Source organism: Cyprinus carpio, chromosome B18, assembly GCF_018340385.1.
Source record: "Cyprinus carpio isolate SPL01 chromosome B18, ASM1834038v1, whole genome shotgun sequence".
NCBI classification, from domain to species: domain Eukaryota; kingdom Metazoa; phylum Chordata; class Actinopteri; order Cypriniformes; family Cyprinidae; genus Cyprinus; species Cyprinus carpio.
In genome coordinates this window covers 23,779,221-23,804,615 of record NC_056614.1, presented here as the reverse complement: position 1 = coordinate 23,804,615, position 25,395 = coordinate 23,779,221, and the positions used below count along the sequence as shown (strand labels likewise).

General features: G+C 33.9%; 2 protein-coding genes across 3 annotated transcripts in view; both read left to right on the top strand.

Moving 5' to 3' along the window:
- Nucleotides 1-39: 39 nt before the first annotated feature.
- LOC109108945 (GATOR complex protein WDR59) lies at nucleotides 40-14,715 on the top strand. Of its 2 annotated transcripts, XM_042744498.1 has the most exons (27): nucleotides 40-206; nucleotides 750-799; nucleotides 982-1,117; nucleotides 2,041-2,126; nucleotides 2,448-2,528; nucleotides 2,601-2,638; nucleotides 2,731-2,819; nucleotides 2,916-3,032; nucleotides 3,135-3,212; nucleotides 4,366-4,522; nucleotides 4,631-4,710; nucleotides 4,789-4,921; nucleotides 5,621-5,721; nucleotides 5,890-6,054; nucleotides 6,132-6,233; nucleotides 6,331-6,475; nucleotides 7,432-7,501; nucleotides 7,608-7,761; nucleotides 8,362-8,418; nucleotides 9,190-9,323; nucleotides 9,491-9,572; nucleotides 10,458-10,570; nucleotides 10,690-10,840; nucleotides 11,047-11,125; nucleotides 12,368-12,491; nucleotides 12,579-12,721; nucleotides 13,862-14,715. In XM_042744498.1, the coding sequence occupies exons 1-27, from the start codon at nucleotides 153-155 to the stop codon at nucleotides 14,095-14,097; spliced, it is 2,955 nt and encodes a 984-aa protein (XP_042600432.1). In that variant the 5' UTR covers nucleotides 40-152; the 3' UTR covers nucleotides 14,098-14,715. The 2 variants fall into 2 exon arrangements, with proteins under 2 accessions (XP_042600432.1, XP_042600431.1); XM_042744497.1 differs by lacking the exon at nucleotides 8,362-8,418 and having other exon boundaries at nucleotides 43-206.
- A 1,890-nt stretch (nucleotides 14,716-16,605) lies between these two features.
- LOC109109414 (Golgi apparatus protein 1) overlaps nucleotides 16,606-25,395 on the top strand; it is a 39,525-nt gene continuing 30,735 nt past the window's right edge. The window contains exon 1 of the mRNA XM_042744496.1: nucleotides 16,606-17,017. Coding sequence (XP_042600430.1) covers nucleotides 16,688-17,017 — 330 coding nt within the window. The 5' untranslated portion in view covers nucleotides 16,606-16,687. The remainder of the gene's footprint in view (nucleotides 17,018-25,395) is intronic.

Here is a 25,395-nt window from a genome sequence, read left to right as displayed (position 1 = left end):
CACTTGCAGAGGAGCCCTTTTGATAAAAGCGCAATCATCTGCCACAACATGCTCCACCACGGTCGCCGCCGCAGCGGCGAGTTCTCGCGAGATGACACTGTCGTCCCGTCTCGTTCGTATCACGTCATTTGTTGACGTTCTGGCAGGTAAAGATGGCGGCCCGCTGGAGCAGTGAGAATGTGGTGGTGGAGTTTCGAGATGCACAGGTACACAGTCACTACACCTGCATGCATGCATTACGTGCGTTAGAGAAGTAGATTTCACAAGCACTAGAGCAATAAACGTGCAAAGATGTCATGTCAATACTTAGCGACGTCTATTAAACTTTGAATTGAATGACATTCTTTGTTTATCAAGGTGTTACCTTACAAACCTACCATGCTGAACATAGTATTTTCAGTTATTATTAGTATTACAATAAACATGTTGTTAAAAAGAAATAAAAACCTGGGAAATTACATGGGATTTCTTTAATAAATGCGATTTAATGTATATATATATCATCATACATTGGCTTCAGAAAGTATATGGGCACGTAAGTGAACTTAAAATGTCTGTATACCATTGCATTGCATATAAACTATAATTTCTTTTTTTTTTTTTAAAGATAGCACAAGTACAGTTTACAGTGTATCTGAGCTAGAGTTTGCAGCTACACCAGACAATGGAATACAATACATTTAGAAGCGTAAAAAGAAAATTATACAAGTCTTTTCGTGTTGTGTAATGACAGACTTTTCTGTTTTCAGGCTACTGCAATGTCCGTGGACTGTCTCGGCCAGCACGCTGTTCTCTCTGGGTTTGTACGGCCTCGGCTAATGTCACATCCTCATGTGGAATGATAAACACACCCTTACGCACCATCTGTAGCTTATGCATCTACATCCTGTTTCTTATCTGTTTTTCATTTTGCAAATGCTTTTTGCATGCATCAATATACCACAGTGTATTTACTCTTTCACTTGTGAATGCTTTGAACAGGAGACGATTCTTATATGTTGTGAATTTGGAGACGCCGTCCGAGGCTCCACGCAAAATCAGCCGCCAGAGCAAATGGGATGTCGGGACAGTCCAGTGGAATCCGCACAAAACCCAGGCCCATTTATTTGCAGCATCTGTACGTAAAGAAGATATTATCCTCTGCTGATTCATGACACTGTCATATTTACTGTTTCACATGCATACATAATATTTACTTTTTTTTTTACTAAGTTTCCATTAGTTAACATTAGTTGATAGTGCTGTCAAATGATTAATCGCATCCAAAATAAATGTTTTTGTTTACATAATATATGTGTGTGTGCTGTGTATATTTATTATGTATATATAAATACACACACATGCATGTATATATATTTAAGAAAAATATGTTACGTTTATATTATATATATTTATATATGATATAATTTAAATGAATATAAATATATACATGTAAATATTTTTAAAATGTATGCTGTATGTGAGTGTATGTATAAGTACATAATAAATATACACAGTACACACACACATATATATTATGTAAACAAAAACTTTTATTTTGGATGCGATTCATCGTTCGACAGCACTAATAGTTGACTACACTTCTTAAGAAGAACTAACATTAGGAAATGCTTCCAAATCTGTTAAGTGTCCTGGACCACAAAAACAGTCATAAGGGTATATTTCTTCTGAAAGCTGAATAAAGAAGCTTTCCATTGATGTATGGTTTGTAAGAATAGGACAATATTTGGTCGAGATACAACTATTTGAAAATCTGCAATCGCCTTTAAAGTTGTCCAAATTAAGTTCTTAGCACTGCATATTACTAATGAAAAATTAAGCTTTGATATATTTACAGTAGGAAGTTTACAGAATATCTTCATGGAACATGATCTTTACTTATATACTTTTACATAAGAAAAATCAATCTTTTTGATCCATACAATGTATTGTTGGCTATTGCTACAAATATACCTGTGCTGCTTATGACTGGTTTTGTGCTCCAGGGTCACATTTTATGAATTTTCTGTATTGGAAAAATACATGTGGTCATCTCCGCAGAGTAACCAGCGTGTCGACCTGTACGTTTGGCGTGATGGATCCGGTGAAGCACATACGTCTTTGCAAGGCCACACACGTGTTATAAGGTAACACAGATGACGTCAAGCTGGGATCTGATCAATTTTGTCTTATCCAAACAATGAGAAGAAAATGCATGAACAAAAAAAAGTTTGGTGACTTTATATATTCACCAAATGTAAAATATTCTATCGCTCAGCTCTAAGCTGCTAAATTGTGGACAATTAGGTATTAAAGTATTATACTGGAAACATTGAAATTATGAGACTCAGAAAAAGCTGCTTTGAACAGTGTATTGTGAAAAGCATTATATAAATGAGAATGTAGATATTCTATTCTAATATGACAAATAATTATGATAAACAACTTCCCACTGTTTTACTATTTAGTGATTTGGACTGGTCATGGTTTGAACCAGAATTTCTCGTCACGAGTTCTGTGGACACATACATCTACATATGGGACACAAGGTGAGCGTGGACAAAGAGTGCATGAGAAAAGGCTTTTCCACCATATTTTACGCTTTCTTTTTTCATTTCCAGGGACACTCGAAAGCCAACCGTGGCTCTGTCTGCTGTGGGTGAGTGGAAAGACTCATCAATCAGTTTATTTATGCAACGTCCATTCTTTTATTGATTGTTTTTATGTTGTCACATTTCCTCTGTATAATAGCCGGAGCCTCTCAGGTGAAGTGGAACAGACGGAATCACTATTGTTTGGCGTCAAGTCATGATGGTGATGTCAGAATCTGGGACAAGAGGGTGATTGTTGCTTGCTGCATCATGATTATAAAATCATCATTGGTATCAGTTATCAATGAATCTGTTAATCTGTCTGCTTACTGTTCTGTGCTTCAGAAACCCAACACTGCAGTGGAGTATGTAGCCGCCCACCTGTCAAAGATTCATGGTCTGGACTGGCACCCTGATAACGAGTACATCCTGGCTACTTCCAGTCAGGACAACTCTGTTCGGGTGATTAGAATCCCAATCGTTGATCATATTGTTCACATTCTATTATTCTGCTGCAGTTTACCTTACACTTGATTATGTGTCTATAATGATTTACTCCAAAAGTTCTGGGACTACAGACAACCGCGGAAGTACCTTGATATCTTGTCATGCCAGGTGCCTGTGTGGAAGGCCAGATACACGGTACAGTTTGAACCATTATTAAAATGTTCATTTTAGATATAATAATTTTTTTTCCAATGTAATATGTTGCTGTGTTGTTTATTGATGTTGTGACAGTTACACTACTAGTCAAAAGTATGGAATAATTAGTATTTTTTAATGTTTTTGAAAGATATCACTCATGGACATCAAGGCTATATTTGTTTGATTAAAATACAGTAACACACTGTAACACTGCAAAATATTATTGCAATTTAAAAATAATTGTTTTCTATTTGAATATCATTCAAATACGCTGATTTGCCGGTCATTTTTGCTGGTTATTATACACTGATTAACATTCATAATAATAAAAATCATTATTAATAATTAAGCATCAATAATAACTGAGCATCAAATAATCATATCTGACCCTGGAGCACAAAACCAGTCATAAGTCGCTGGGGTATATTTAATAGCCAAAAATAGATTGTATGGGTCAAAATTATTGATTTTTCTTTTATGCCAAAAATCATTAAGACATTAAGGAAAGATCATGTTCCATGAAGATATTTTGTAAATTTCCTACTGTAAATATATCAAAACTAATTTTTTGATCAGTAATATGCTTTGCTAAGCACTTCATTTGGACAAATTTAAATGCGATTTTCTCAATATTTAAATTTTTTTGCACCTTCAGATTCAAGATTTCTAAATAGTTGTATCTCAGACAAATATTATCCTATCCTAACAAACCATACTTCAATGGAAAGTTTATTTATTCAGCTTTCAGATGATCCATAAATCTCAATTTCAAAAAATTGACCCTTATGATTGGTTTTGGTCACATATTAGAATGATTTCGGAAGGATTTTGTGTGACTGAAGACTGGAGTAATGATGCTAAAAATTCTGCATTTTCTGCATCACAGGAATAAATTATATTTTAAAACATGTTCAAATAGTTAACAGTTACTTTAAATTGTAATAATATTTATACATTTTTCTGTATCTTTGGCCAAATTAATCCAGCTTTGGGGAGCATGAGAGACGTCTTGCAAAAACATAAAACATTCTTCATTTTTGTCCAGTTGCGTTCTTTCCCCCTTTACACTAGCATCATGAATAATTCTAGTAAACATGAATTAGCATATTATAAAGTACTCACTGCACCCTCTTCCTCTCGTTCTGTTCAGCCCTTCTCTAATGGCCTGGTTACAGTGATGGTTCCTCAGCTGCGGCGAGAGAACAGCCTGCTGCTGTGGAGCACACTGGAACTGAACAGTCCTGTTCATGCGTTTGTGGGCCACGACGATGTTGTGCTTGAGTTTCAGTGGAGGCCGCAGAAAGAAGGTGAGAGGAGAAACCAGTAGGTGGCGATAATTCTGTGAATGAGTTCTTCATTTCGACTTTAAGAACAGACAAATATTATTGTCTTCCGCTGTCCATTCTGTATTTTAGGTTCCAAAGACTGCCAGCTGGTGACATGGTCCAGAGATCAAACCCTGAGGATATGGAGAGTAGATCCTCAGCTTCAGAAGGTGATGCTCATGAACTCATTCCTTTCAGTACAGCTGGTGACTTTATATTTGAGACTGATGGGCTCGTGTGATCTGTAGCTGTGCTGTGCCAATGACATCGTGGACGAGTTGATGGAGGGCTTGACTCTCACCACAGAGACGGAGAAAAATCTGAGGTCCCAGGACTCTGAACCTCCACTCAGCCCTGGATTCACAGCTGAGAACTCACAAGGTGAAAAACGGATAGAATAGAATAAACTAATAGAATAAAATAGACAGAAATCTGGATTTGATGGATTTTTATGACTTGAAATGAGTCAAGAATTAAGTAATGTATAACATAAAAGTGTGCCTTATACATGTTGAATATATTTACATTTGTATATACTATTTTATTATATAATATAGACATACTGTACGCTACCATTCAAAAGTTTGTGGTTAGTAAGATTTTATTTATTTTTTTCTAAATGATTTCCTAAAGGATCATGTGACACTGAAGACTGGAGCAGCAACTGCTTAAAATTCAGCTTTTCATTACACTAATAAATTATAATTTAAAATACATTCAAATAGAAAACAGTTATTTTAAATTGTAATAATATTTTTAATAATAATAATAATAAGTTTTTGATCATTTTTGATCAATTAAATGCCACCTAAGTGAAAAAAAAATTCATACCACCCCCAAACTTGTATGGTAGTGTATAAAATGCAATATATGAGATGTACATAAAGTAGATTAAATCTGAATTTTGTCGATTTTTAACTAATATTAAAAATGTATTTTGGATTCAAATTATGGATTGAATATTTTTATAATTATAATTGATTATTGTTCATCCCATTTTCCATTTATGATGATGTGGAGAAAGTGGATGTTCCAGTCAGATCCTAGTTTTATTGAATATAAATGACGGTCTGTTCACAGATCAGTTTGATGGCCCTCAGTCTGGCGTATCAGGTTTGCCTCAGACTCTGCAGCAAGAGTTTTCTCTAGTCAACTTACAGATTCGCAACGTCAATGTGGAGGTCAGTCACTGTGATTTCTGTAAATCTGGTGCAACAAAGAAGGTTTCAACTAAATAATTAGATTAATTGCCTGCTATGTGGAGTGTCATGTTGCAGAATTCTAATAAATGGCATGCAATTCTAACAGTTCAATATAAATATAAGACAGTGACATTATTGTTCTTGTAGATGGATGCTGTCAATCGCAGTTGTTTCGTGTCGGCCGACTGCGGAGCCAGTCGCGTTCGTCTCGTGGTGAAGTTTCCTGCCCACTATCCCAACAATGCAGCTCCATCTTTCCAGTTCGTCTCTCCAACGAACATCTCGTCTTCCATGAAGACCAAGATACAGAAGGTTGAGACTCTAAAACCCATCAAGCTATCTTTGACATTTAGTCAAAGCTTTAAACAGCAGCGTCATCTCTTTTGTAGATCCTGACAGACACGTCGCTTCAGAAGGTAAAGAGAAACCAGAACTGCTTAGAGCCATGTGTTCGGCAGCTGGTGTCTTGCTTAGAGTCAGATGGAGTCATGGTGAGTGAGATTTACTTTTGCACTCGTCATTTATTCAAACACATTTCCGAGTAGTTTCCATGCGGTTTTAAATCACTGTCTACTTCTGGATGTCCAGGAGGACGGTACGAACCCTTATGTGTTCACCAACCCAGTGACTCCTGCACTTCCTGCTTTCCCTCGAGTAACCAACACTTACGGCTCATACCAGGACTCCAACATCCCCTTCCCACGCACCTCAGGGGCGCGCTTCTGCGGGACAGGTAGCCTGGGATAAGACCCTTTGTATTGTTTTAATTGTTGTCCATTATGCATGAAATAGATATTCCGTTTATATATATAATATAAAATGTGTAAAAGATTATATACATACACTGCTGATGAAAAGTTTGGAATAATAAACTTTTTTTTTTTTGTTAAAACATTAACATATTTTTAGTCTCACATGTTCACCGAGGCTGCATTTGATTAAAAATACAGTAAAAAAAAAACAGTAAAATATTATTGAAATTTAAAAGAACAGTTTCTATTTTAATATATTTCAAAATGCAATTTATTCTTGTGATGCAAAGCTGAATTTTCAGCATCATTACTCCAGTTTTCAGTGTCACATGATCCTTCAGAAATCATTGTAATATGCTGTTTTGCTGCTCAAGAAACATTTCTTATTATTATAATAGTTGAAAATGATCATGCTGCTTCATATTTTTGTGGTAGCAGGTAAGTTTGGGGTAATCTTTTTTTTTTTTTAAGAAATTAATACTTTTATTAAGCAATGATGCTTCCAATAGATTAGTAAAGATATATATAATGTTACAATGATGTTTTTATTTCAAATAAATGGTGTTCTTTTGAAAAAAAAAAAATAATATGATCACAAAAATTTTTAGTTTTCAACACTATTCATTATTGAGCACCAATAACAATTAATGGTAATTGAGCACCAAATCAGCATATTAGACTGATTTCCGAAGGATCATGTGACACTGATGACTGGAGTTATGATGCTGAAATTTTTTTAGCTGTGCATCACAAGAATTAAGTGCATTTTAAAATATATTCAAATAGAAAATTGTTCTTAAATTGTAATGATATTTCACAATATTGTTGTTTGTATTGTTGATCAAATGAATGCAGCTTTGATGAGCATAAGAAACTTTTTTTTTTCAAAGAAAAACATTCAAAAAAGACACAAATTTCAGCTTAATTTACCTGTCAGGTTCCTTGGTTTATTTCACTCGGCCCATAACTATGCATCGTACGGTCCCTCCTACTGAACCTACTCCCAGGTGAATATTCAATCCTGTTTGTTTGTTGTATCTGAAACATGGCATGTTATGTTATATTATTATTTGAATACACGTGTCATAAGATGAAGTCTGTGTGTATGTGCAGGTCTCTGTCAGCTCTCTCGGCGTATCACAGCGGAGTGATGACGCCCATGAAAATGCGAACGGAGTCTCAGACCACCCTGAGGTTATACAGCGGGAGCCCAACACGCACAGACAAAGATCAAGTGTCCATATCGTCCTTTTACTACAAAGAACGGGTGAGACTTGCACACAGGACTGAAGTTGGTCCTTAGAGGAAGCTTGTATAATGAAAATTGTATTCGGCAGCCGTAGTTAGGATTTTATTTTATTTTATTTTATTTTATTTTATTTTATTTTATTTTATTTTATTTTATTTTATTTTATTTTATTTTTTTATTTTTTATTATTATTATTATTTTTTTAATTTAATTTTATTTTATTTTTTATTATTTTTTTAAATTTTTATTTTATTTTATTTTATTTTATTTGTTGTTTTGTTTTTGGGAGGGCTATTAAAAAAATGAAATGGCCCTGTATGTTTGCCTGTCTGCAGAAGGTTGTACACATTATTTCTAAAATGTGTTTAACTTTCAAGAACTGACTGTACAGTATTGTTCCTCCTTGGTTAAATAACATGTTTTTCTACTTTTTGTTCATTTCGGAGTTGTTATTCTTGCTTTTCACATCCCACCCATCCACCCGCTTGTTCCACCTGTTCAGAAGCACCATTTTCACAGTTCATTTTCACTGTTGTTCTCTGTGCTGTCTTCCTCCTGTTGAGTTTTGGTGGCATGTGTCCCTCACTCATGTTGCTGTGGTCTGTTTTATCCAATCAGAAGCCCCCTCTGTCTGCTCCCCGCCGCTGGTCTGTGCAGACTATTCATGACTGTCCGGTATTGACCTCCGCCCCCCCTCCCACTTATTCTCTCCATCATCTGCTTGCTCTGAAACCAAATGTTTTGTTGCTTTAAAGCATTTCATTCACTTGCTGTCGTACATTTCATGTATGGCACATCACAGCTCACCATTTCGCCCTAAATTTTCTCTTTTTAAAAATTTCTGTACTAATTTAGCAGGTGTTTACAGATCATAAAAATGAAAGATCATCTCTTTTTTTCTCTCTTTCTCATGCATATAATGCTGTGTATAATGCTGTGTGTTGTTAACAAAAAAATGTACAGCAAAAAATAGAATAAAAAAAAAATATATAAGTATATTCGTAAATAAATATATTAAGTATATCGATTAATAAATAAAATATATGCATAAATTATTTATTATTATTTTAGTATATTTTATTACTTTATTAAAGTTTAATTAAATATTTTACTTTTAATTTCATGGCTGCTACTGAATATTTATGGTTAGTAGATATTCTTGATTTACTCACCTTTGGCAAATAATTTTAGACCCTAATGATATTTCAAATTAAGCTCTAATGTCTATATGTTGATCTTAACAGCTTAACAGTTTTTTAGTGCATTTAATAAATATGAAATGTATATATAAATAATTATAGTAATTCTAATGCATTACATGCATAATAATTATAATAATAATATATAATGATTTATAATTATATTCTCAAAAGGGGTTTTCTCGTACTGACAACCATAGGATTTATTTATTTTGATCAGAAAGTGACTGATCCTGTTGTTTGTCAGAAATCCCGCCGCTGGAAAGGCAAGCGAGAGGGAGGAGACTACAGCAGCAGAACCATCAAACTGGCTGGCAAAGTCATCATCCAGGAAATCTCGTGTCTGCTTCCTGTGCACAAAGCCCTCGGGGAGACATACGTGTATGTCATGTTTTCTTAGATAGAGATGCATTCCAGGTCATATTTAGATGATATCTGTCTCGTTAGTAACAGTGATAACTTACAGCATCAAATGCCAATACTGTGACATTCTTTTTATTCAAATGTCATCTTGATCTTCAGCGTCTTTTTGTTTTTCTTCACCTTAGGCTAAATGTTAATGACATACAGGACACGTGTCAGAAGAATGGGGCGGCGGCCTTAGCAGTGGGCCGCAGGGATTTAGCAAAGGTATGAGATATCAGTCAAGTGTTTGGAATAAGATGTTTTAAATGTTTACGCCAGAATAAACACAAAATATACTCATGTTACATGAAAGTAGTGTGATAAAATCACCTTTATAAAAAATAGTCCCGGTCCTTGATTCTGATTGGTTGAGCCGCGTTCGAAGCTGTTGTAAATTACTCTACAAACATACTCCTTTTTTTTACTTCTGTGTGTTGCTCGGCAACCACTTTGTTGGAACCACAGCTGTTTCTGAGGAACTACATTGTTTGGTGGAAGAATACTGTTTTTATTAATATCATTACACTTTATTTGCTCTTTTATTCTGTGAAACCTTACTACGTATATGGAATTTTATAAAAGCGTTTTATAAAAGCAATAAGCCCCATGAAGCCATGGTTTACAGTGAATTTATAACAGCTAAGGGGCGCGGAGTGCCTAAAACACCATTTAGCTGTTATAAATTCACTGTAAACCACGGCTTCACAAGGCTTATTACTTTACCATATACTGTACTATCATGCAAAAGTTTGGGGTTGATAGGATTTTTTATATTTTTGTGAAAGAAGTGTCTCATGCTCACCAAGGCTGCATTTATTTGATCACAAATATAGTAAAATCAGTAATATTGTGAAATATTATTACAATTTAAAGTAACTGTTTTTATTTTATTTTATTTGAATATATTTTAAAATGTCATTTATTCCAGTGTATATCAATAAATTACATTTGAAAATACATTTCTTATAAAACGTAATAATATTTTGCAATATTAAAATTTTTACTGTATTTTTAATCAAATATATGCAGCCTTTGAGCATAAGAGACTTCTTTCAGAAACATCAAGAATTTTTTTACAGCTGTTTTCATTCCTCCATGCTATGTGCCTAGGTATGGGCGCTTGCCTCGGCAGCCACAAATCTTGACCTGAGTCCCGACCCTGACCCTGATGCTGGAACTCCCTGGGCCAAACACCCATTTGGGCGACACCTGCTGGAGACATTGTGAGTTGCAGCTTTTAATCGGTGAACCCATCAGAAGTGCATTATATACAATACAGCTAGAATTTCTGAAGGTGTCCTCGTTTTCACATGATCTTTGACGTTGTCTCTTTCCTCCACAGGCTTGAACACTACAGTCAGATGAGTGATGTTCAGAGCCTGGCCATGTTGTGTAGTGTGTTCAGAGGTCACGGCAGTCCTCAGGAATATTTCACTCTATACGGGCATCAGCAACCTCGAGCGGCGATCCTCGCGCCACACCACTCCCGCTACGTATGTTTGTAAAACTAACTCATCAATGTTTGGATTCTGTAGGAATGAATTGCCTTTCAACTGAATAAGGATCAGTTGTCTCTTTCTTTCTTATGAAAGATATGTTGGAAATATTTGTGTTTATCAAAGAGGTTGCTTTCAGTTTAATATCTGTGACCTGCATCTGTGTTTATTTGTTTGCTTTTGTATTATTAATGCTCCTTTAGCCCAGTTTCACTTCCAGTTCTGTCACATCCGGGTCATGTTCCAGTACTTCAGACTCGGCAAGCACTGCGTGGACCGTGGGTGAGAGATCATGAGTTTATACATAGATTACATTTCAGTGTTGAGAGTTTATAAGAGAATCATCATGTGTAGTTCTGTCACATTTCATTGTTATTTTTTTTTTTTTAAGCAGCTGTGTGTGTTTTTTGTTTTTGTGTGTTTTTTGTTTTTTGGTTTAATGTTTTTTGAATGACTGAAATATTTCTGATATAAGAAAAATCTGTGATATAACTAAATGCTGGTCAGCATTCGTAAAATCTGTGATATAACTAAATGCTGGTCAGCATTTGTAAGTGTGTGAATTTTCTTTACTAAAAATGACTAAAAACAATACATATTTATTAGGCGTGTAATTAATACAATTAATCAGTTCATTATAATAAAAATTAATAATGATTGTTTTATTATTTATAAATAATTATAATAATTTTTTATTGTTATGTGGTGTGTGATTTAATACAATTAATACATTTCAGATGTTGTTGATGATGATATTATTATTATTATGCATGTAATAAATAATATTAAATTATTATTATAATTATTAATAATATAATAGTATTTTTTATTAGAAATGATAACTATTATTTTAATTATAATAGTGACATTGTAAACATTTACTATAATATTACTATTATTATTTATTATTATTCTGTGTAAACTATCAATACTATATATTTACTGATTTCCTATGAATAATATTACTATTATTATTTATTAATAATCAAACAATAATAATAATAATCTGACAAATTGATTAATTTACTAATAATATATTTTTATTATTATTCTGTGTAAACTATCAATACTATATATTTACTGATTTCCTATGAATAATATTACTATTATTATTTATTAATAATCAAACAATAATAATAATAATCTGACAAATTGATTAATTTACTAATATTATATTTTATTATTATTCTGTGTATACTATCAATACTGTATATTAACTGATTTCCTATAAATAATATTAATATTGTTTTTATAATTAATGAATATATTAATGCCCAATCTGTTTCACATTTATATTACTCACCCAAAATGCAGTTTCTAGATATTTTCAAAGGTAAAAATCCACCATTTCCAGATCCCAGTGTGTGCATGTGTGTCTTCAGCTAATTTTTTAAAACTAATTCAGTTGAATTGTACCAAAATTATTCCGCATCACGACAGAAGTTGTAGTTATGAGTCTGTTAGTAACAGAACTGTTAGAGCAGACATCTCCATGCCTTCTGATCATTGTTGTAAAATATTCAGTTGGACGTGAGTCAGAACATGCTCCTCCCTGGGGAGAATCGTCTCCGGATGACTATCGCTATGCAAACCAGATATACACCGACCCCCGAGAACGAGAAAAAGAACAACACGACATGAACAAAAGGTGAAAGCCCCGTTCAACCAGTGACCCTTCCACACATCACATTAACACTGCATCCCGAAACTCTAAAGAGCTTCTTCTGATCCACAGAATACTGGACCCCTCCAACTGCTGGCAGTTTGACGACTTCAAGAAGTGTTACGGTGAGATCCTGCACCAATGGGGCATGAAGGACAAGAGGGCAGAGGTGCTCAAATTTGTCTCCTGCCCTCCAGAGCCACACAAAGGCATAGGTAAGTTAAAGAACAGCTTCCAGCACAGACTATCAGACTGCCACAGAAAATGGGTTTATCTCATTACTCAGTTTATTTAAAAAATAATGCACTTATAAGAGTGTGTAGAAGTACATATGTGCATCTTGCATTGTTGTTAAAGCACTTATAATTATTTTACAGATAGAATATGAGTTGTAAAGATGTTTTTATTGTTAAATTGTGGACAGTTCTATGAAAGCAGCAAAAAGTGACAAAAATCCTACCTAAACAGTAACAGCTAAATGTATTATTACTGTTATTATTGTTGTTGTTGTTGTTGTTATTTGGTGTGTAATTCATACAATTTATATGCAATTTATTAGACAATTATTGTTATTTATAAACAATAGTTATACTAAAAAGAATTATTAGATTAATTATAATAATAATAATTATTATTATACTAATTTATTAATATATTATTAATGATTTATAATTTAATAATTATAACCGTAATAATAATAATAATTGGTGTTTCATTTCTAATAATTATATTAATTATTATGTTGGTTTGCACAAAAATATGAAGCACAACTGTTTTCAACATTGATAATAATAATAATAATTGGTATGTAATTAGTAGTGTTATTAATAATAACAATTTATCAGATTATTATTGTTTTTGTTATTTATAAATAATAGTAATAATAATTATAATACATTATTATTATTATTATTATTATTATTATTATTATTATTATTACAATGTTATTATACCAATTATTTTTTATTAATTAATTATATTATTCTTATTATTAATGGTATTAATAAAAGTATTATTAATGTTAGAATATAATTGTGATGGATATTAACTATGCACAAAAATCTTAAGCATCACAACAGTTTTCATCATTAATAATAATAAATGTTTCTTGAGCAGGAAATCATGTGAAGTCTTATTATACTTTCTAAACTGTATGTTTTACATTTATTCTGCTGCAAACTTCCTTTGTTTGATCAAATCAAAACTATTTTCTGTGATATAGAACAATAAGCATTCCTTTAAGGAGCTAAGCATTCGTCTCACATTTCTGGAATGTCGATCAATCTTTAACTCTTGAACAAATGTTTAACTCTCACATTTATGAGCCTGCATCGTGTGTTTGCTCTCGTACGCAGAGTTTGGGGTTTACTGCTGCCACTGTCGCAGTCAGGCCCGCGGCACCCAGTGCGCCGTCTGCAAGCGCTTCACCTTCCAGTGCGCCATCTGTCACGTGGCCGTACGCGGCTCTTCCAACTTCTGCCTGAGCTGCGGCCACGGAGGACACACCAGTCACATGATGGACTGGTTTCGCTCTCAAGAGGTCTGTCCCACCGGCTGCGGGTGCCACTGCCTGCTGCAAAGCACTTTCTGAACATTTCAACAATAATAACATCAAGATACACATCAGAACTCTTAGTACTGTAGCAACTCCTCGGTAGAGAAACACTGAGGAACATCAGCATCATTCAGAATGGATTCAAGTGTAACTTGTTCTAACGAGGAGCTGCAAATATCATCTTTATAATAGGTCAAAACCAGCCTAGTTAGTTAGTGAAATTGTTGTACAGTGCTGTTTTTTGCACTTTTATACCTGTTGATTTGAGTAGAGCTTGTATGTGCTCTATAAGGTGCCAAGGAAATCATTCTGTGAAAGGGAAAAGGGAAAAATAGCTGTTTTTATGGTATTGAAACAAAAAAAATATTTTTTTCAAATGTATGTTTTGATTGCTGTTTTCAGTTGAAAGGGAGATTTAAAAAGTCTGTTTCCCTTCAGAAGAGAATTGTGTTTTGAAGGATTAACAATGTACAGAATGTGTGCCATAAAAATATGAATACATTCGACAATGCAGTGATTATTGCTTCGTACGCTATTGCTGGAACTCGCTTTTATGAAATGTGCTCATAAAAGTGAATTAACTGTCATCACTACCTCGTTAATAAATTACATATTACATTTTCAACTTAACGAATAAAGTAAGATTGTAACAAACTTGTTTACTATAAATTTCTGTACTGATTTTTTAATCTAATTTCTTCATTATATTAACCCACAGATATCAAGAGTCAAATTAATTATTAATAAGTATTTATCCATAAGGAGTTTTCCTCTTTGGGTTTGAGGAAAAGGTTGTTTTTTAATCCTCAAGCATGATTTAAAGGTTAAGGATCTGTGTTGAAGCGCACTTATGAATGTTTCTAATGCTCTTTGCAGACACACATCATTCATGGCTTTATTATTATGCTGTCTTGTGTTTCTTATTCATGCTAGCTCTTATTCATGTCAGCTTGTTTAGTGTGTGTGAAGTGGATTGATATGGACTCTGTCATTGATTTACAGTTAGTGAAGCAGCTGACCTGCCCGCGACCTTTTTCATGCAACGTCATCCTGCGAAACAACAATATTAAACATCAGGAAGGACGAAGCATAAAGACAACGCTCTTATCCAGACACATGCATATTGGATGGGAATAGATTATATGAAATTTTACCATTTATATAAACTGTTCAATGTTTTATAAGTATGTACAAAATACGTCTTAGAGCTTCAGACTGGATTTTTTTTTTAAATCTAGCTTTATCATCCACTTAGAATGTTTATTTTTAAATGAATAAACCCAGAACATATGTAAATATGTTTGGTAAATAAAAGCAAAGCTTGAATATATATAGACGAAAACACACAGTATGTATTTTGTCACAGTGCAAATATTACACATGTATATGCATTCATAACAATATACTGTAAATGCAAAACAATAAAGAGTACATCACAAACTATAATAAGTATGCGCAATAAAAAAATAAACATTTATGCCATGCATAAATAGCATATTAGCTTGCCAAGATTAGTCATAAATAATGTAGTGTTAATATACTGAGGTATTAAAAGAAGCCAGATATAGAGTTTCTGTTGAAATTATTGATAATAACAGGAAACTGCATGTGCTGTGGGAAAATCCTCGGAAATTCAAACTTTTATTTTCTCCCATAAGCCAGAGGAAATGTTTTGAAAAGATGACTCATATTTTAACATTTATTTCCTGTTTATGCGGGTTCAAATACTCATGTTTGTCATCTGAAATCAGCATTTTCAGAAATGAAATAGAAATAAATAATGCATTTAAATAAACAGATTAGAATAGAATATACAAGTTTATATCCGTACCAAATTTATACATTCTCTGACTCTTTTTCCTCTCTCTTTTATATATATTAATATTATTTATTTTCACCTTGAATTATTATATTATATTATTATGTAACAACAAATAAAACAACAAAATTTTGTTATTTCTTTTTCAGGACTAGAATAGACATTTATTAGACATTAGAAAAGACATTATTTACATTTAATTATTATTTTATTATAATAATAATAATTTTTAATTAGTATATTATATTAACAACAGATATATAATATAACAGCAAATAAAAACATTTTAAACAAATAAAACTTAAAGATTATGATTCAGATCAAATCAGCCTTGTATCTAACAGCACAAACAGCAGACGGAATGTTGTGCTTCACATGATTTCACTAGTAAAGTCTTTTTATGGAGTCGCCGTGCTAAATCCTCCGCAGTCAGCAGTGAAGTGATCCCGATCTGATGCGATCTCGAAATTACTGATCGCACTATGACGAAGGCCTAACTAATGAATATTAATTTAGTCTTGCAGACGTTGCTTGGTAACCTTCCTGGAGTGCCCGCTTACTTAACTTAATTAATATTCATAATCCATGCCTTCCTCACAGTAAGATTCGTCGATTGGACAGGTGTTCGGGGCTTATTTACAAACGTCAGCAGTCCAGCCAATCAATAAAGCGTTCCTGGGCTCGCGTCACGTGGCGTCATTAATATTCATGAGCAACGCCTTCGCCGTAGTAGGTTCGTCCGGTCAGCGCGGAGTCGTCGGCGGCGGCAGAGTGAGTGGAGCTCGATTCAGCTGTTTGTGGTTGAAGATGGCGGCGTGTAGACGTGTTCAGCTGCTGCTGCTCCTCATGTCTCTCTGCCTTCTCAGCGTACGGTCTCTTAAACCTCTTCCAGGTTTCGGGAATGTCCATCCTCCGGCTGCCGCCATGCACCAGCAATTCAGAGCCGCGCGTCCGAATCCCGGGAATAACGCCGCCGCCGCCGCCGCTGCCGCGTCCTCCGGTGCTCAGTCTAGAAGATCCACCGGGTGGAAATTAGCAGAAGAGCAGGCCTGCCGGGACGACGTGACCCGGCTGTGTCCAAAACACACCTGGACAAATAACCTGTCTGTACTGGAATGCCTGCAGGACAAGAAAGAGGTGAGCAGCACCCCTAAAGAGGATGAGTGTATAATATAGCTAATAGGATAATTAAATAATAACAACAACAACAATATATAACAATTTTAATAATGAACTTTATTTATAATTGATATATTTCATGTATAATTTTATATGCATAAATGTATTATTTTATTTAATTATAATAATTATATTAATCTATATAATGAATATTTATAATGATAATAATTGTAATATTTTAATTTAAAATAATTTATTTATTTAATGTATTATGTAATTTATTTATTATTGATGATCATAACAATTTATTATTGTTGTTGTTGTTTTATTATTATTACTACTAGTACTATTATTATTATTATTATTATTATTATTATTATTATTATTATTATTATTAATTTGAACTCGGGGTGGGTACTTTTACTTCCTTTCATTTGGCTTTGTGAATTTCAGACTGATAAGTGAAGTAGAGAAGACACAAGTTTTTTCTAGATCTAAACTATACTGGAACATGTCAGTTTAATTATTATCTATGTATCTATTCATTTTATTGCTGAATTTAAAGACACCGTGAAATGTCTTGTTGGGTACAGTTGTGCCATGGAGGTCCATAATAGCCTTCCTGATGAAAGCTGTTCCTGTTGATCTCAATTTGGGTTTGTCAGGTCTGCTGCCAGATCGTTTTCACCATACCACGTGACTAATTACAGGAAAATGACATCCTGATGATGATGATTGGCTCTCACAAGCTTGACTAGAGTCAGCTTTGTCATGGAGTCTTTAATTGCAGGTGTATAAGCTTGACCACATCTGAATTTATATGCAAATGTATATATAAGCATGCAAACGTTCTTATTTTTCTCTGGCTTTTATACAGCCGTACAAGCACAGACCTTTAATATGGATTGGACTGATTTAAGAACAAGCTTAAATCTTCTAACTAGATTTGTCTTTTGTAGTTTTCCGTGCCGTGCTGGTTGACACAGTGACCTAGTTGTGCGGATGAGGAAATTATTACAGGAGTAACTTTTGTTCAGACACAGCAGATGCCCTGCATGTAGTTTGATTTCTAGAATAACATTTTATCAGCATGATCAAACTCTTTCAAATAAACCAATAAAAGCAAAAAAAAAAAGTCAATCTACACTAAAAAAAATAAAAAATGATTCATTGAAATTACTATTTATTTTAGCTACATTTAAATAAATAAATTCAGTTGACTTACTTTCAACATTTTTTTTTTATAAATGTAGCCAAAAATGCAGTTTTTTGCAGTGTAATATGTTCAAAAATCCAACTAATAATCAAATAAAAAAAGAACTTTTAAACACTTATGAAGGACTCAGTGACCAGGGAGTGCCTAGCACCAAAAATGAGTGCTTTTCTGAAGTTATTTTGTGTAATAAACAGACTAAACCAATTTTTTTTTCACTGAAAATCGGCTACTACACATGCAAAAAAAAAAACAATGGGTTATGACACTTTTCATTGACGTGCTTTGATGCAATGTATTTAAATATATGCAAATTAATTTGAATTCGAGAGCTACTTTCTCAGTGGGTAATATCTTTACACTTTACGCAGTCTTTACACAAACTATATTTGGCTGCTCGCCTGTAATACAAGTCTTACTACTTTTAATGTTCTTTACTGATAATATTTGGAGTTGGAGCTTGAAGTCCCTAGTTCCTAAGAATGCAGAGCATGCATCTTTCTCATGTGTGTTCCACAGAAACAAGAAAGTCTGGCTTTATCTGTGCAGTAGATCTAAAATGTGTATGCATATTAAACATGAGCCATGTTTCTTAAACATTTGTTTTCTGCTGTTTTGAGCTGCTCCTCCCTGACTTCTTGGCTCTGATGGTGAACCACTTTTCATCTGGCAAATTCAAGGGCCAAGGTTCATTTGCAGCTAGACACAAATTCATTAGGCTGAAAAACATCTTAGAGCAGCAGTTTTCTCTACTAGACTTTTACAACCTCTTGAGCTTCTGTTTAAATGTCTCTTATATGAGAGTATGCTAAAATCTAGCTCTCATTACAGTCACAGCTTTAAACCCGAATTGATGGCACAATGCCCCTCTCTCTCTCTCCAGTAATTCACAGAGTCAGGCCTCTCATTAGTGTTGAAGCGAGGTCTTGCTCTCTGGTCCGTGATAACTAATTTCAACACCTGAGGGACATTTCAGATAGCGGTCTGTCTGAAACACGACTATTATGTGTGTCCCATTTAGGGTGTCAAATCTTTGTTTCGTTAGCCTTGAAATGCTATTGGATGTACGCTTCGAGTTCATTTCTTTTTAATCATCCATTCCTGCCTCTGAAAATTAAAATGAGGGTGGCTGAATGTCTTGCTCTGATGTATTCGGTGGTACTGTGCTGGTATTAATTGGTCTAAATGCTGTCTGAAGTGAGCAGTATGCGCACTTGGTGTGTAGCTTGCAGAGAATCTCTGAAATAGTTTCAAATCATTTCAAATGAAGGAAAATACAGGTCCTTCTCAAAAAAATAGCATATTGTGAAAAAGTTCATTATTTTCCATAATGTAATGATAAAAATTAAACTTTCATATATTTTAGATTCATTGCACACCAACTGAAATATTTCAGGTCTTTTATTGTTTTTAATACTGACGTTTTGGCATACAGCTCATGAAAAACCCAAAATTCCTATCTCAAAAAATTAGCATATCATGAAAAAGGTTCTCTAAACAAGCTATTAAACTAATCATCTGAATCAACTAATTAACTCTAAACACCTGCAAAAGATTCCTGAGGCTTTTAAAAACTCCCAGCCTGGTTCATTACTCAAAACCGCAATCATGGGTAAGACTGCCGACCTGACTGCTGTCCAGAAGGCCATCACTGACACCCTCAAGCGAGAGGGTAAGACAAAGAAGAAATTTCTGAACGAATAGGCTGTTCCAGAGTGCTGTATCAAGGCACCTCAGTGGGAAGTCTGTGGGAAGGAAAAAGTGTGGCAAAAAACGCTGTACAACGAGAAGAGGTGACCGGACCCTGAGGAAGATTGTGGAGAAGGACCGATTCCAGACCTTGGGGGACCTGCGGAAGCAGTGGACTGAGTCTGGAGTAGAAACATCCAGAGCCACCGTGCACAGGCGTGTGCTTTTTGAACCAGAAAAACACGCGGCAGAAGCGCCTGACCTGGGCTACAGAGAAAGCAGCACTGGACGGTTGCTCACGTGGTCCCAAGTACTTTTTTCGGATGAAAGCAAATTTTGCATGTCATTTCGGAAATCAAGGTGCCAGAGTCTGGAGGAAGACTGGGGAGAAGGGAAATGCCCAAAATGCCTGAAGTCCAGTGTCAAGTACCCACAGTCGCCAGTGATGGTCTGGGGTGCCATGTCAGCTGCTGGTGTTGGTCCACTGTGTTTTATCAAGGGCAGGGTCAATGCAGCTAGCTATCAGCTTCCATCTGCTGAAAAGCTTTATGGAGATGAAGATTTCGTTTTTCAGCACGACCTGGCACCTGCTCACAGTGCCAAAACCACTGGTAAAATGGTTTACTGACCATGGTATTACTGTGCTCAATTGGCCTGCCAAACTCTCCTGACCTGAACCCCATAGAGAATCTGTGGGATATTGTGAAGAGAAAGTTGAGAGACGCAAGACCCAACACTCTGGATGAGCTTAAGGGCCACTATCGAAGCATCCTGGGCAACACCCTCCATAACAACTCAGCAGTGCCACAGGCTGATTGCCTCCATGCCACGCCTATGTACGCCGCATTTGAATGCAGTCATTTCTGCAAAACGATTCCCGACCAAGTATTGAGTGCATAACTGAACATAATTATTTGAAGGTTTACTTTTTTTGTGTTAAAAACACTTTTCTTTTATTGGTCGGATGAAATATGCAAATTTTTTTAGATAGGAATTTTGGGTTTTCATGAGCTGTATGCCAAAATCATCAGTATTAAAACAATAAAAGACCTGATGAAATATTTCAGTTGGTGTGCAATGAATCTAAAATATATGAAAGTTTAATTTTTATCATTACATTATGGAAAATAATGAACTTTTTCACAATATGCTAATTTTTTTAGAAGGACCTGTACACTCCATAAGTCCACAAATGACAATAATGAAACCTACATTTGCAAAAAAATTTACAATTGTATTCTTCTTTGGACATAGTGTCTATATATAGAATTTTATCTTGGTAATATATATGTATAGTATTTATTTATTTAATTAATTTTTTGGTGGTGATTGCAATGCATATTTGAACAAGTGTCCAAATACAGTATACACACACACACACACCGCTTTTTATTTATTTATTTTTCAGAATTGCAATACTTTTTTGGACAAGTATCATGGTAGTATATATAAGCATAGTGTTAATTTTATTTTTAATAAAAAAATTTGGGTATGTTTGCAGTGTGCAGTAAAAATTGCAGTATGTTTTTTGGACAAGTAATGTAGTATTATAGTATTTATTTAACTTTAATTCTGTTTTTTTTTGGGGGGGGGGGGGGGGTTGCAATAAATTTTTGGACAAGTATCATGACAATTTATATGTATAGTATTTATTTATTTTATTTTACTTGGAAGGTTTTTGGGGAGGATTGCATTGATTTTTTTTAAGTTTTGAAGTATCATGGTATTATATATGTGTAGTATTTATTAAAATTTTATTTTGTTTTTTTGGGGGTTTTTTTTAAATTTTTTTTTTGGACAAGTATTGTAGTGTTATGTGTAGTATTTATTTATTTATTTAATTTTTTGTGAGGGGGATTGCGATACATTTTTTGGACAAGTATAGCTGTAATATATATGAATAGTATTTATTTATTTATATATTATTACATTTTTATTATTACATTTTTAGGTGGATTGCAATACACTTTTTTTGTATAAACAGTATGTATAATATTTATTTCTTTATTTATTTGGAATAGCAATAGTTTTTTTAACAAGTAACTTAATATACAAGTATAATATGCATAGTAATCATACAATGCAAAAAGAATCCACTACAAGCTTTCAAGCCAATAGCAATCCACTGGTTTTGGCAGTGGCAGCAGATAGAAGATGATAATTATGCTAGCATGAATGAAACATCAAGACTAGCTGTATACTCGTCTCGCAGTCTCTCCTCCTCCACCGCATGCTAAGTTCATTTGCTCGCGAACGGTTGCTTCAGCAGTCCTGACTGTGGCTCTAATTATTGGGATAATTGCTTTGCAGAGGCTCGGTAACAGCTGTGGCCTTCTGAAGAGGTAAATGATGTCCATAAATCTCTTCTCCTTCTCCATCTCCCTGAGGTCAGACCCCTCGGGTCGGTCTTTTTTTGTGAACGAACCCTTGCAAACGCTCGAAGGCGGGAGGTAAGGTGGTCGTGACACAGCTGCAGCACGTCTGTCTTACTTTAATTTGCATTTTTAGCAGTTCCTCTACTGGTGGGACGCCGCGGTGGGTTTGTTGTAAACGAAGCAGCTAGCGTGACTGATATGAGACACTCCCGCGGGGATCCGGGGCTGAGATCCTGATAAAGTATACCAAAGAGCTTAGCTCTTAGTTAAACATTTGTTTGATATAACAGAATCGAGTAGATAAGGCAGATAAGCTATTGTGTCTTTGCATTTTTCAGACTAAAGGTAAGAACCTTTTTTTTGTTGTATGTGTATGTTTTTGTTGGCTGTAAAGCTATTAAAAGCTGAGTGTTCCTGTGGCTCAGTGGTAGAGCATTGCATTAGCAGTGCAAAAGGTTGTGGGTTCGATTCCCAGGGAACACATGTTAGCCAAAAAAAAAATGTTAGTCTGAATGCACTGTAAGTCGCTTTGCATAAAAGTGTCTACTAAATGTAATGTTAGTGTGGAAATATCAGTCTGAGACACTAATGAATCTAAAATGAAGTGGAATGAACTCATTTGGTGCACTGCTGAGGGGGAGACTGCATGTTTTATGGCTTTGACAGCTCTTTAAGACACCATAGCGTGATGTTGATGTTGGTAGATGGTTACTTGTTTAGATAAAAAGTTAATGTGTTAACTGAAAAGAAAGGAGTAAGTTGTTATATTTTGTGTAAGAAAAGGATGCTGTTTTGTGACCAATATGACATTATTTTCATGTCAATTGAAAATGTTTTCTGATTTCTCATTAATGCTTATGTGCAAGTTTATTGTATTTAATTATTATTCTCAGTTGTGATTCTTAATAGATTTTCATTTCTCTAATTCAGTATTTTTATTGAAATCAGCTTGAATAAAGGTAATTAAACAAATACTATCCTAATGTATTTTACAAATATTTTACCATTTTTTTTAATTATAATTTACATATTTTTATATCAGGATTTATATTGGATTTTTTTGGGATAATGGGCTAATGTTTTCAGTAATGACTCAAAAATTAGTTTTTTTTTTATATATAGAGTTTTTTTTTTTTTCCAGTTATTGCAGTGAGATTTTTTTATTATTATTATTTCATACAGATTTCATATAGAAATTTCATAGAGAATTTCTTGCATTATTGCATTATCACAAAAAGATTTGGGTGGTAAAATTAGATTAATTTTCTTTCTTTGGAATTTTGTGATTAAATTTCTTTGAGTCCCCCCCCCCACCCCTCTTTGCATTATTGCAATAAAATTTTTCTTATTTCTAAGTGATTTTTTTTTTTTTTTTTTTGCGTTATTGCAATAAGATTTGGGTGGGAAAATGCGAGTAATTGCAATGCAAAATAGTCTCAATAATGGTTCTAAAAATTGGGCTTAATTTTCTGGTTCCTTCTCCTTAAAATCTGGTTGATTTTTCTTTCTGTGGATTTTCGGGATGAAATATGACTCGGACATGTTCTTGACAGGTTTCATAAGATTCACTTTGTAATTGTTGAGGGTCAGTGTTGAATAATTGCTTTCATTTTGACTAATGGTGCAGAAATCCTGTAATGGCTTGAACAAAGGCTGGTCACTGACAGCTATCGTCAGAGGAAAAGCTGTCAGATATCATCGTTTTGATTTTGACTGTCAGTATCAAATGTGTTGCAATCATAAAAATGGGCTTGCAGGACTGCAATCATGTGGCTGTTGTTCAGCCAGTCTTTTTTCGGTTGTCAGCATCAATCAAAGGCATGACATGTTTTTGACCTCTCAACTGATGTTTGGACAACCTTTGTAGCTTTTTGATGACAGTGAAAAACTTTTTAGAATTGTCAGCCAATCTTTGTCTTCCCAGGTAAGGACAGAGAGGTTGCTGCTACTCTCTACAGCAGCTTTGATCCAGTAATTTAACAGACTCAAAACATTATTAAAATAGAAGTCACGGGCCTTTTCTTTTAAGAGTTAGAAAGAATTGTACCACAGTCTGATGTGAAGATTATTATACAGTGGGACTTCCAATTCTTTGAACTAAGTTGTCACCTAAAAATAAACATCCTACAGGCTGTTTCCATCTTGTTTGCTTTGTCACATAAAAGATTTATCACGCATGGCAATGAGGAACGTCTGTTCTTGTTTACCTCTGTAGTGTAAGAACAGGTGGAAAGCGTGTAGCACTAAATGATTTCCAGAGTTTTTTCATGTCGTCTTGTAGTGTACATGCAATATCAGTATGACAGATAATCCATTTGTGTGTGTGTATATATATATATATGTATATATATATATATGTATATATATATATTTGCAAAAACAGATAACTCAGTTTTTATACATTTTCTTAAAATCATGTTTTTTATTGTGTTATCATATTTTTATTGTGTTAGTTGTTGTTGTTGTTGTTGTTGTTGTTGTTTTTGTTTTTTTTGTTTTTTAATTTTTGTATTTTTTTTTTTTTTTTTTTGTTATTATTATTTATTTAATAAAAACAAACGGAAGTTTGGTTTGTTTTATATTAATTGGAATGCGGGAAAATAATTTTTTTTAAAAACATGATTTTTTAACCTTTTTAAAACTGAGTTATCTGTTTTTGCAAATGAACTCTTCATATATAATATATTAGTGCTGTCAAACGATTAATCGCACCCAAAATAAACGTTTTTGTTTACATAATAGATGTGTATGTACTGTGCATATTTATTATGTATAAATTGTGTCTATATAAATACACACACGCGTGTATATATTTCAGAAAATGTGTTATGTTTATATATTAAATATATTTTATAAATATATGCATGTAGATACATGTAAATATTTTCAAAATATATACTGTATGTATGTGTATTTATATATACATAATAAATATACACAGCACACATACATGTATTATGTAAACAGAACTTTTATTTTGGATGCGATTAATCACTATCAATATTGATCATTAATATATTACACAACAAAATGTTGACACAAATGAACATAGCATTATTATGCGTAAAAATGCATGATTACGTTATATATACACACACAACATATTTCGATTTATAATA

Bases quoted from the DNA above. Each gene is read 5' to 3' on its own strand.
- LOC109108945 (XM_042744498.1), top strand. From the start codon at position 153: ATGGCGGCCCGCTGGAGCAGTGAGAATGTGGTGGTGGAGTTTCGAGAT. The intron at 2,639-2,730 runs GTGAGTGGAAAG...TCTGTATAATAG, and splicing joins CGTGGCTCTGTCTGCTGTGG to CCGGAGCCTCTCAGGTGAAG. The intron at 7,502-7,607 runs GTGAATATTCAA...GTGTATGTGCAG, and splicing joins CCTACTGAACCTACTCCCAG to GTCTCTGTCAGCTCTCTCGG.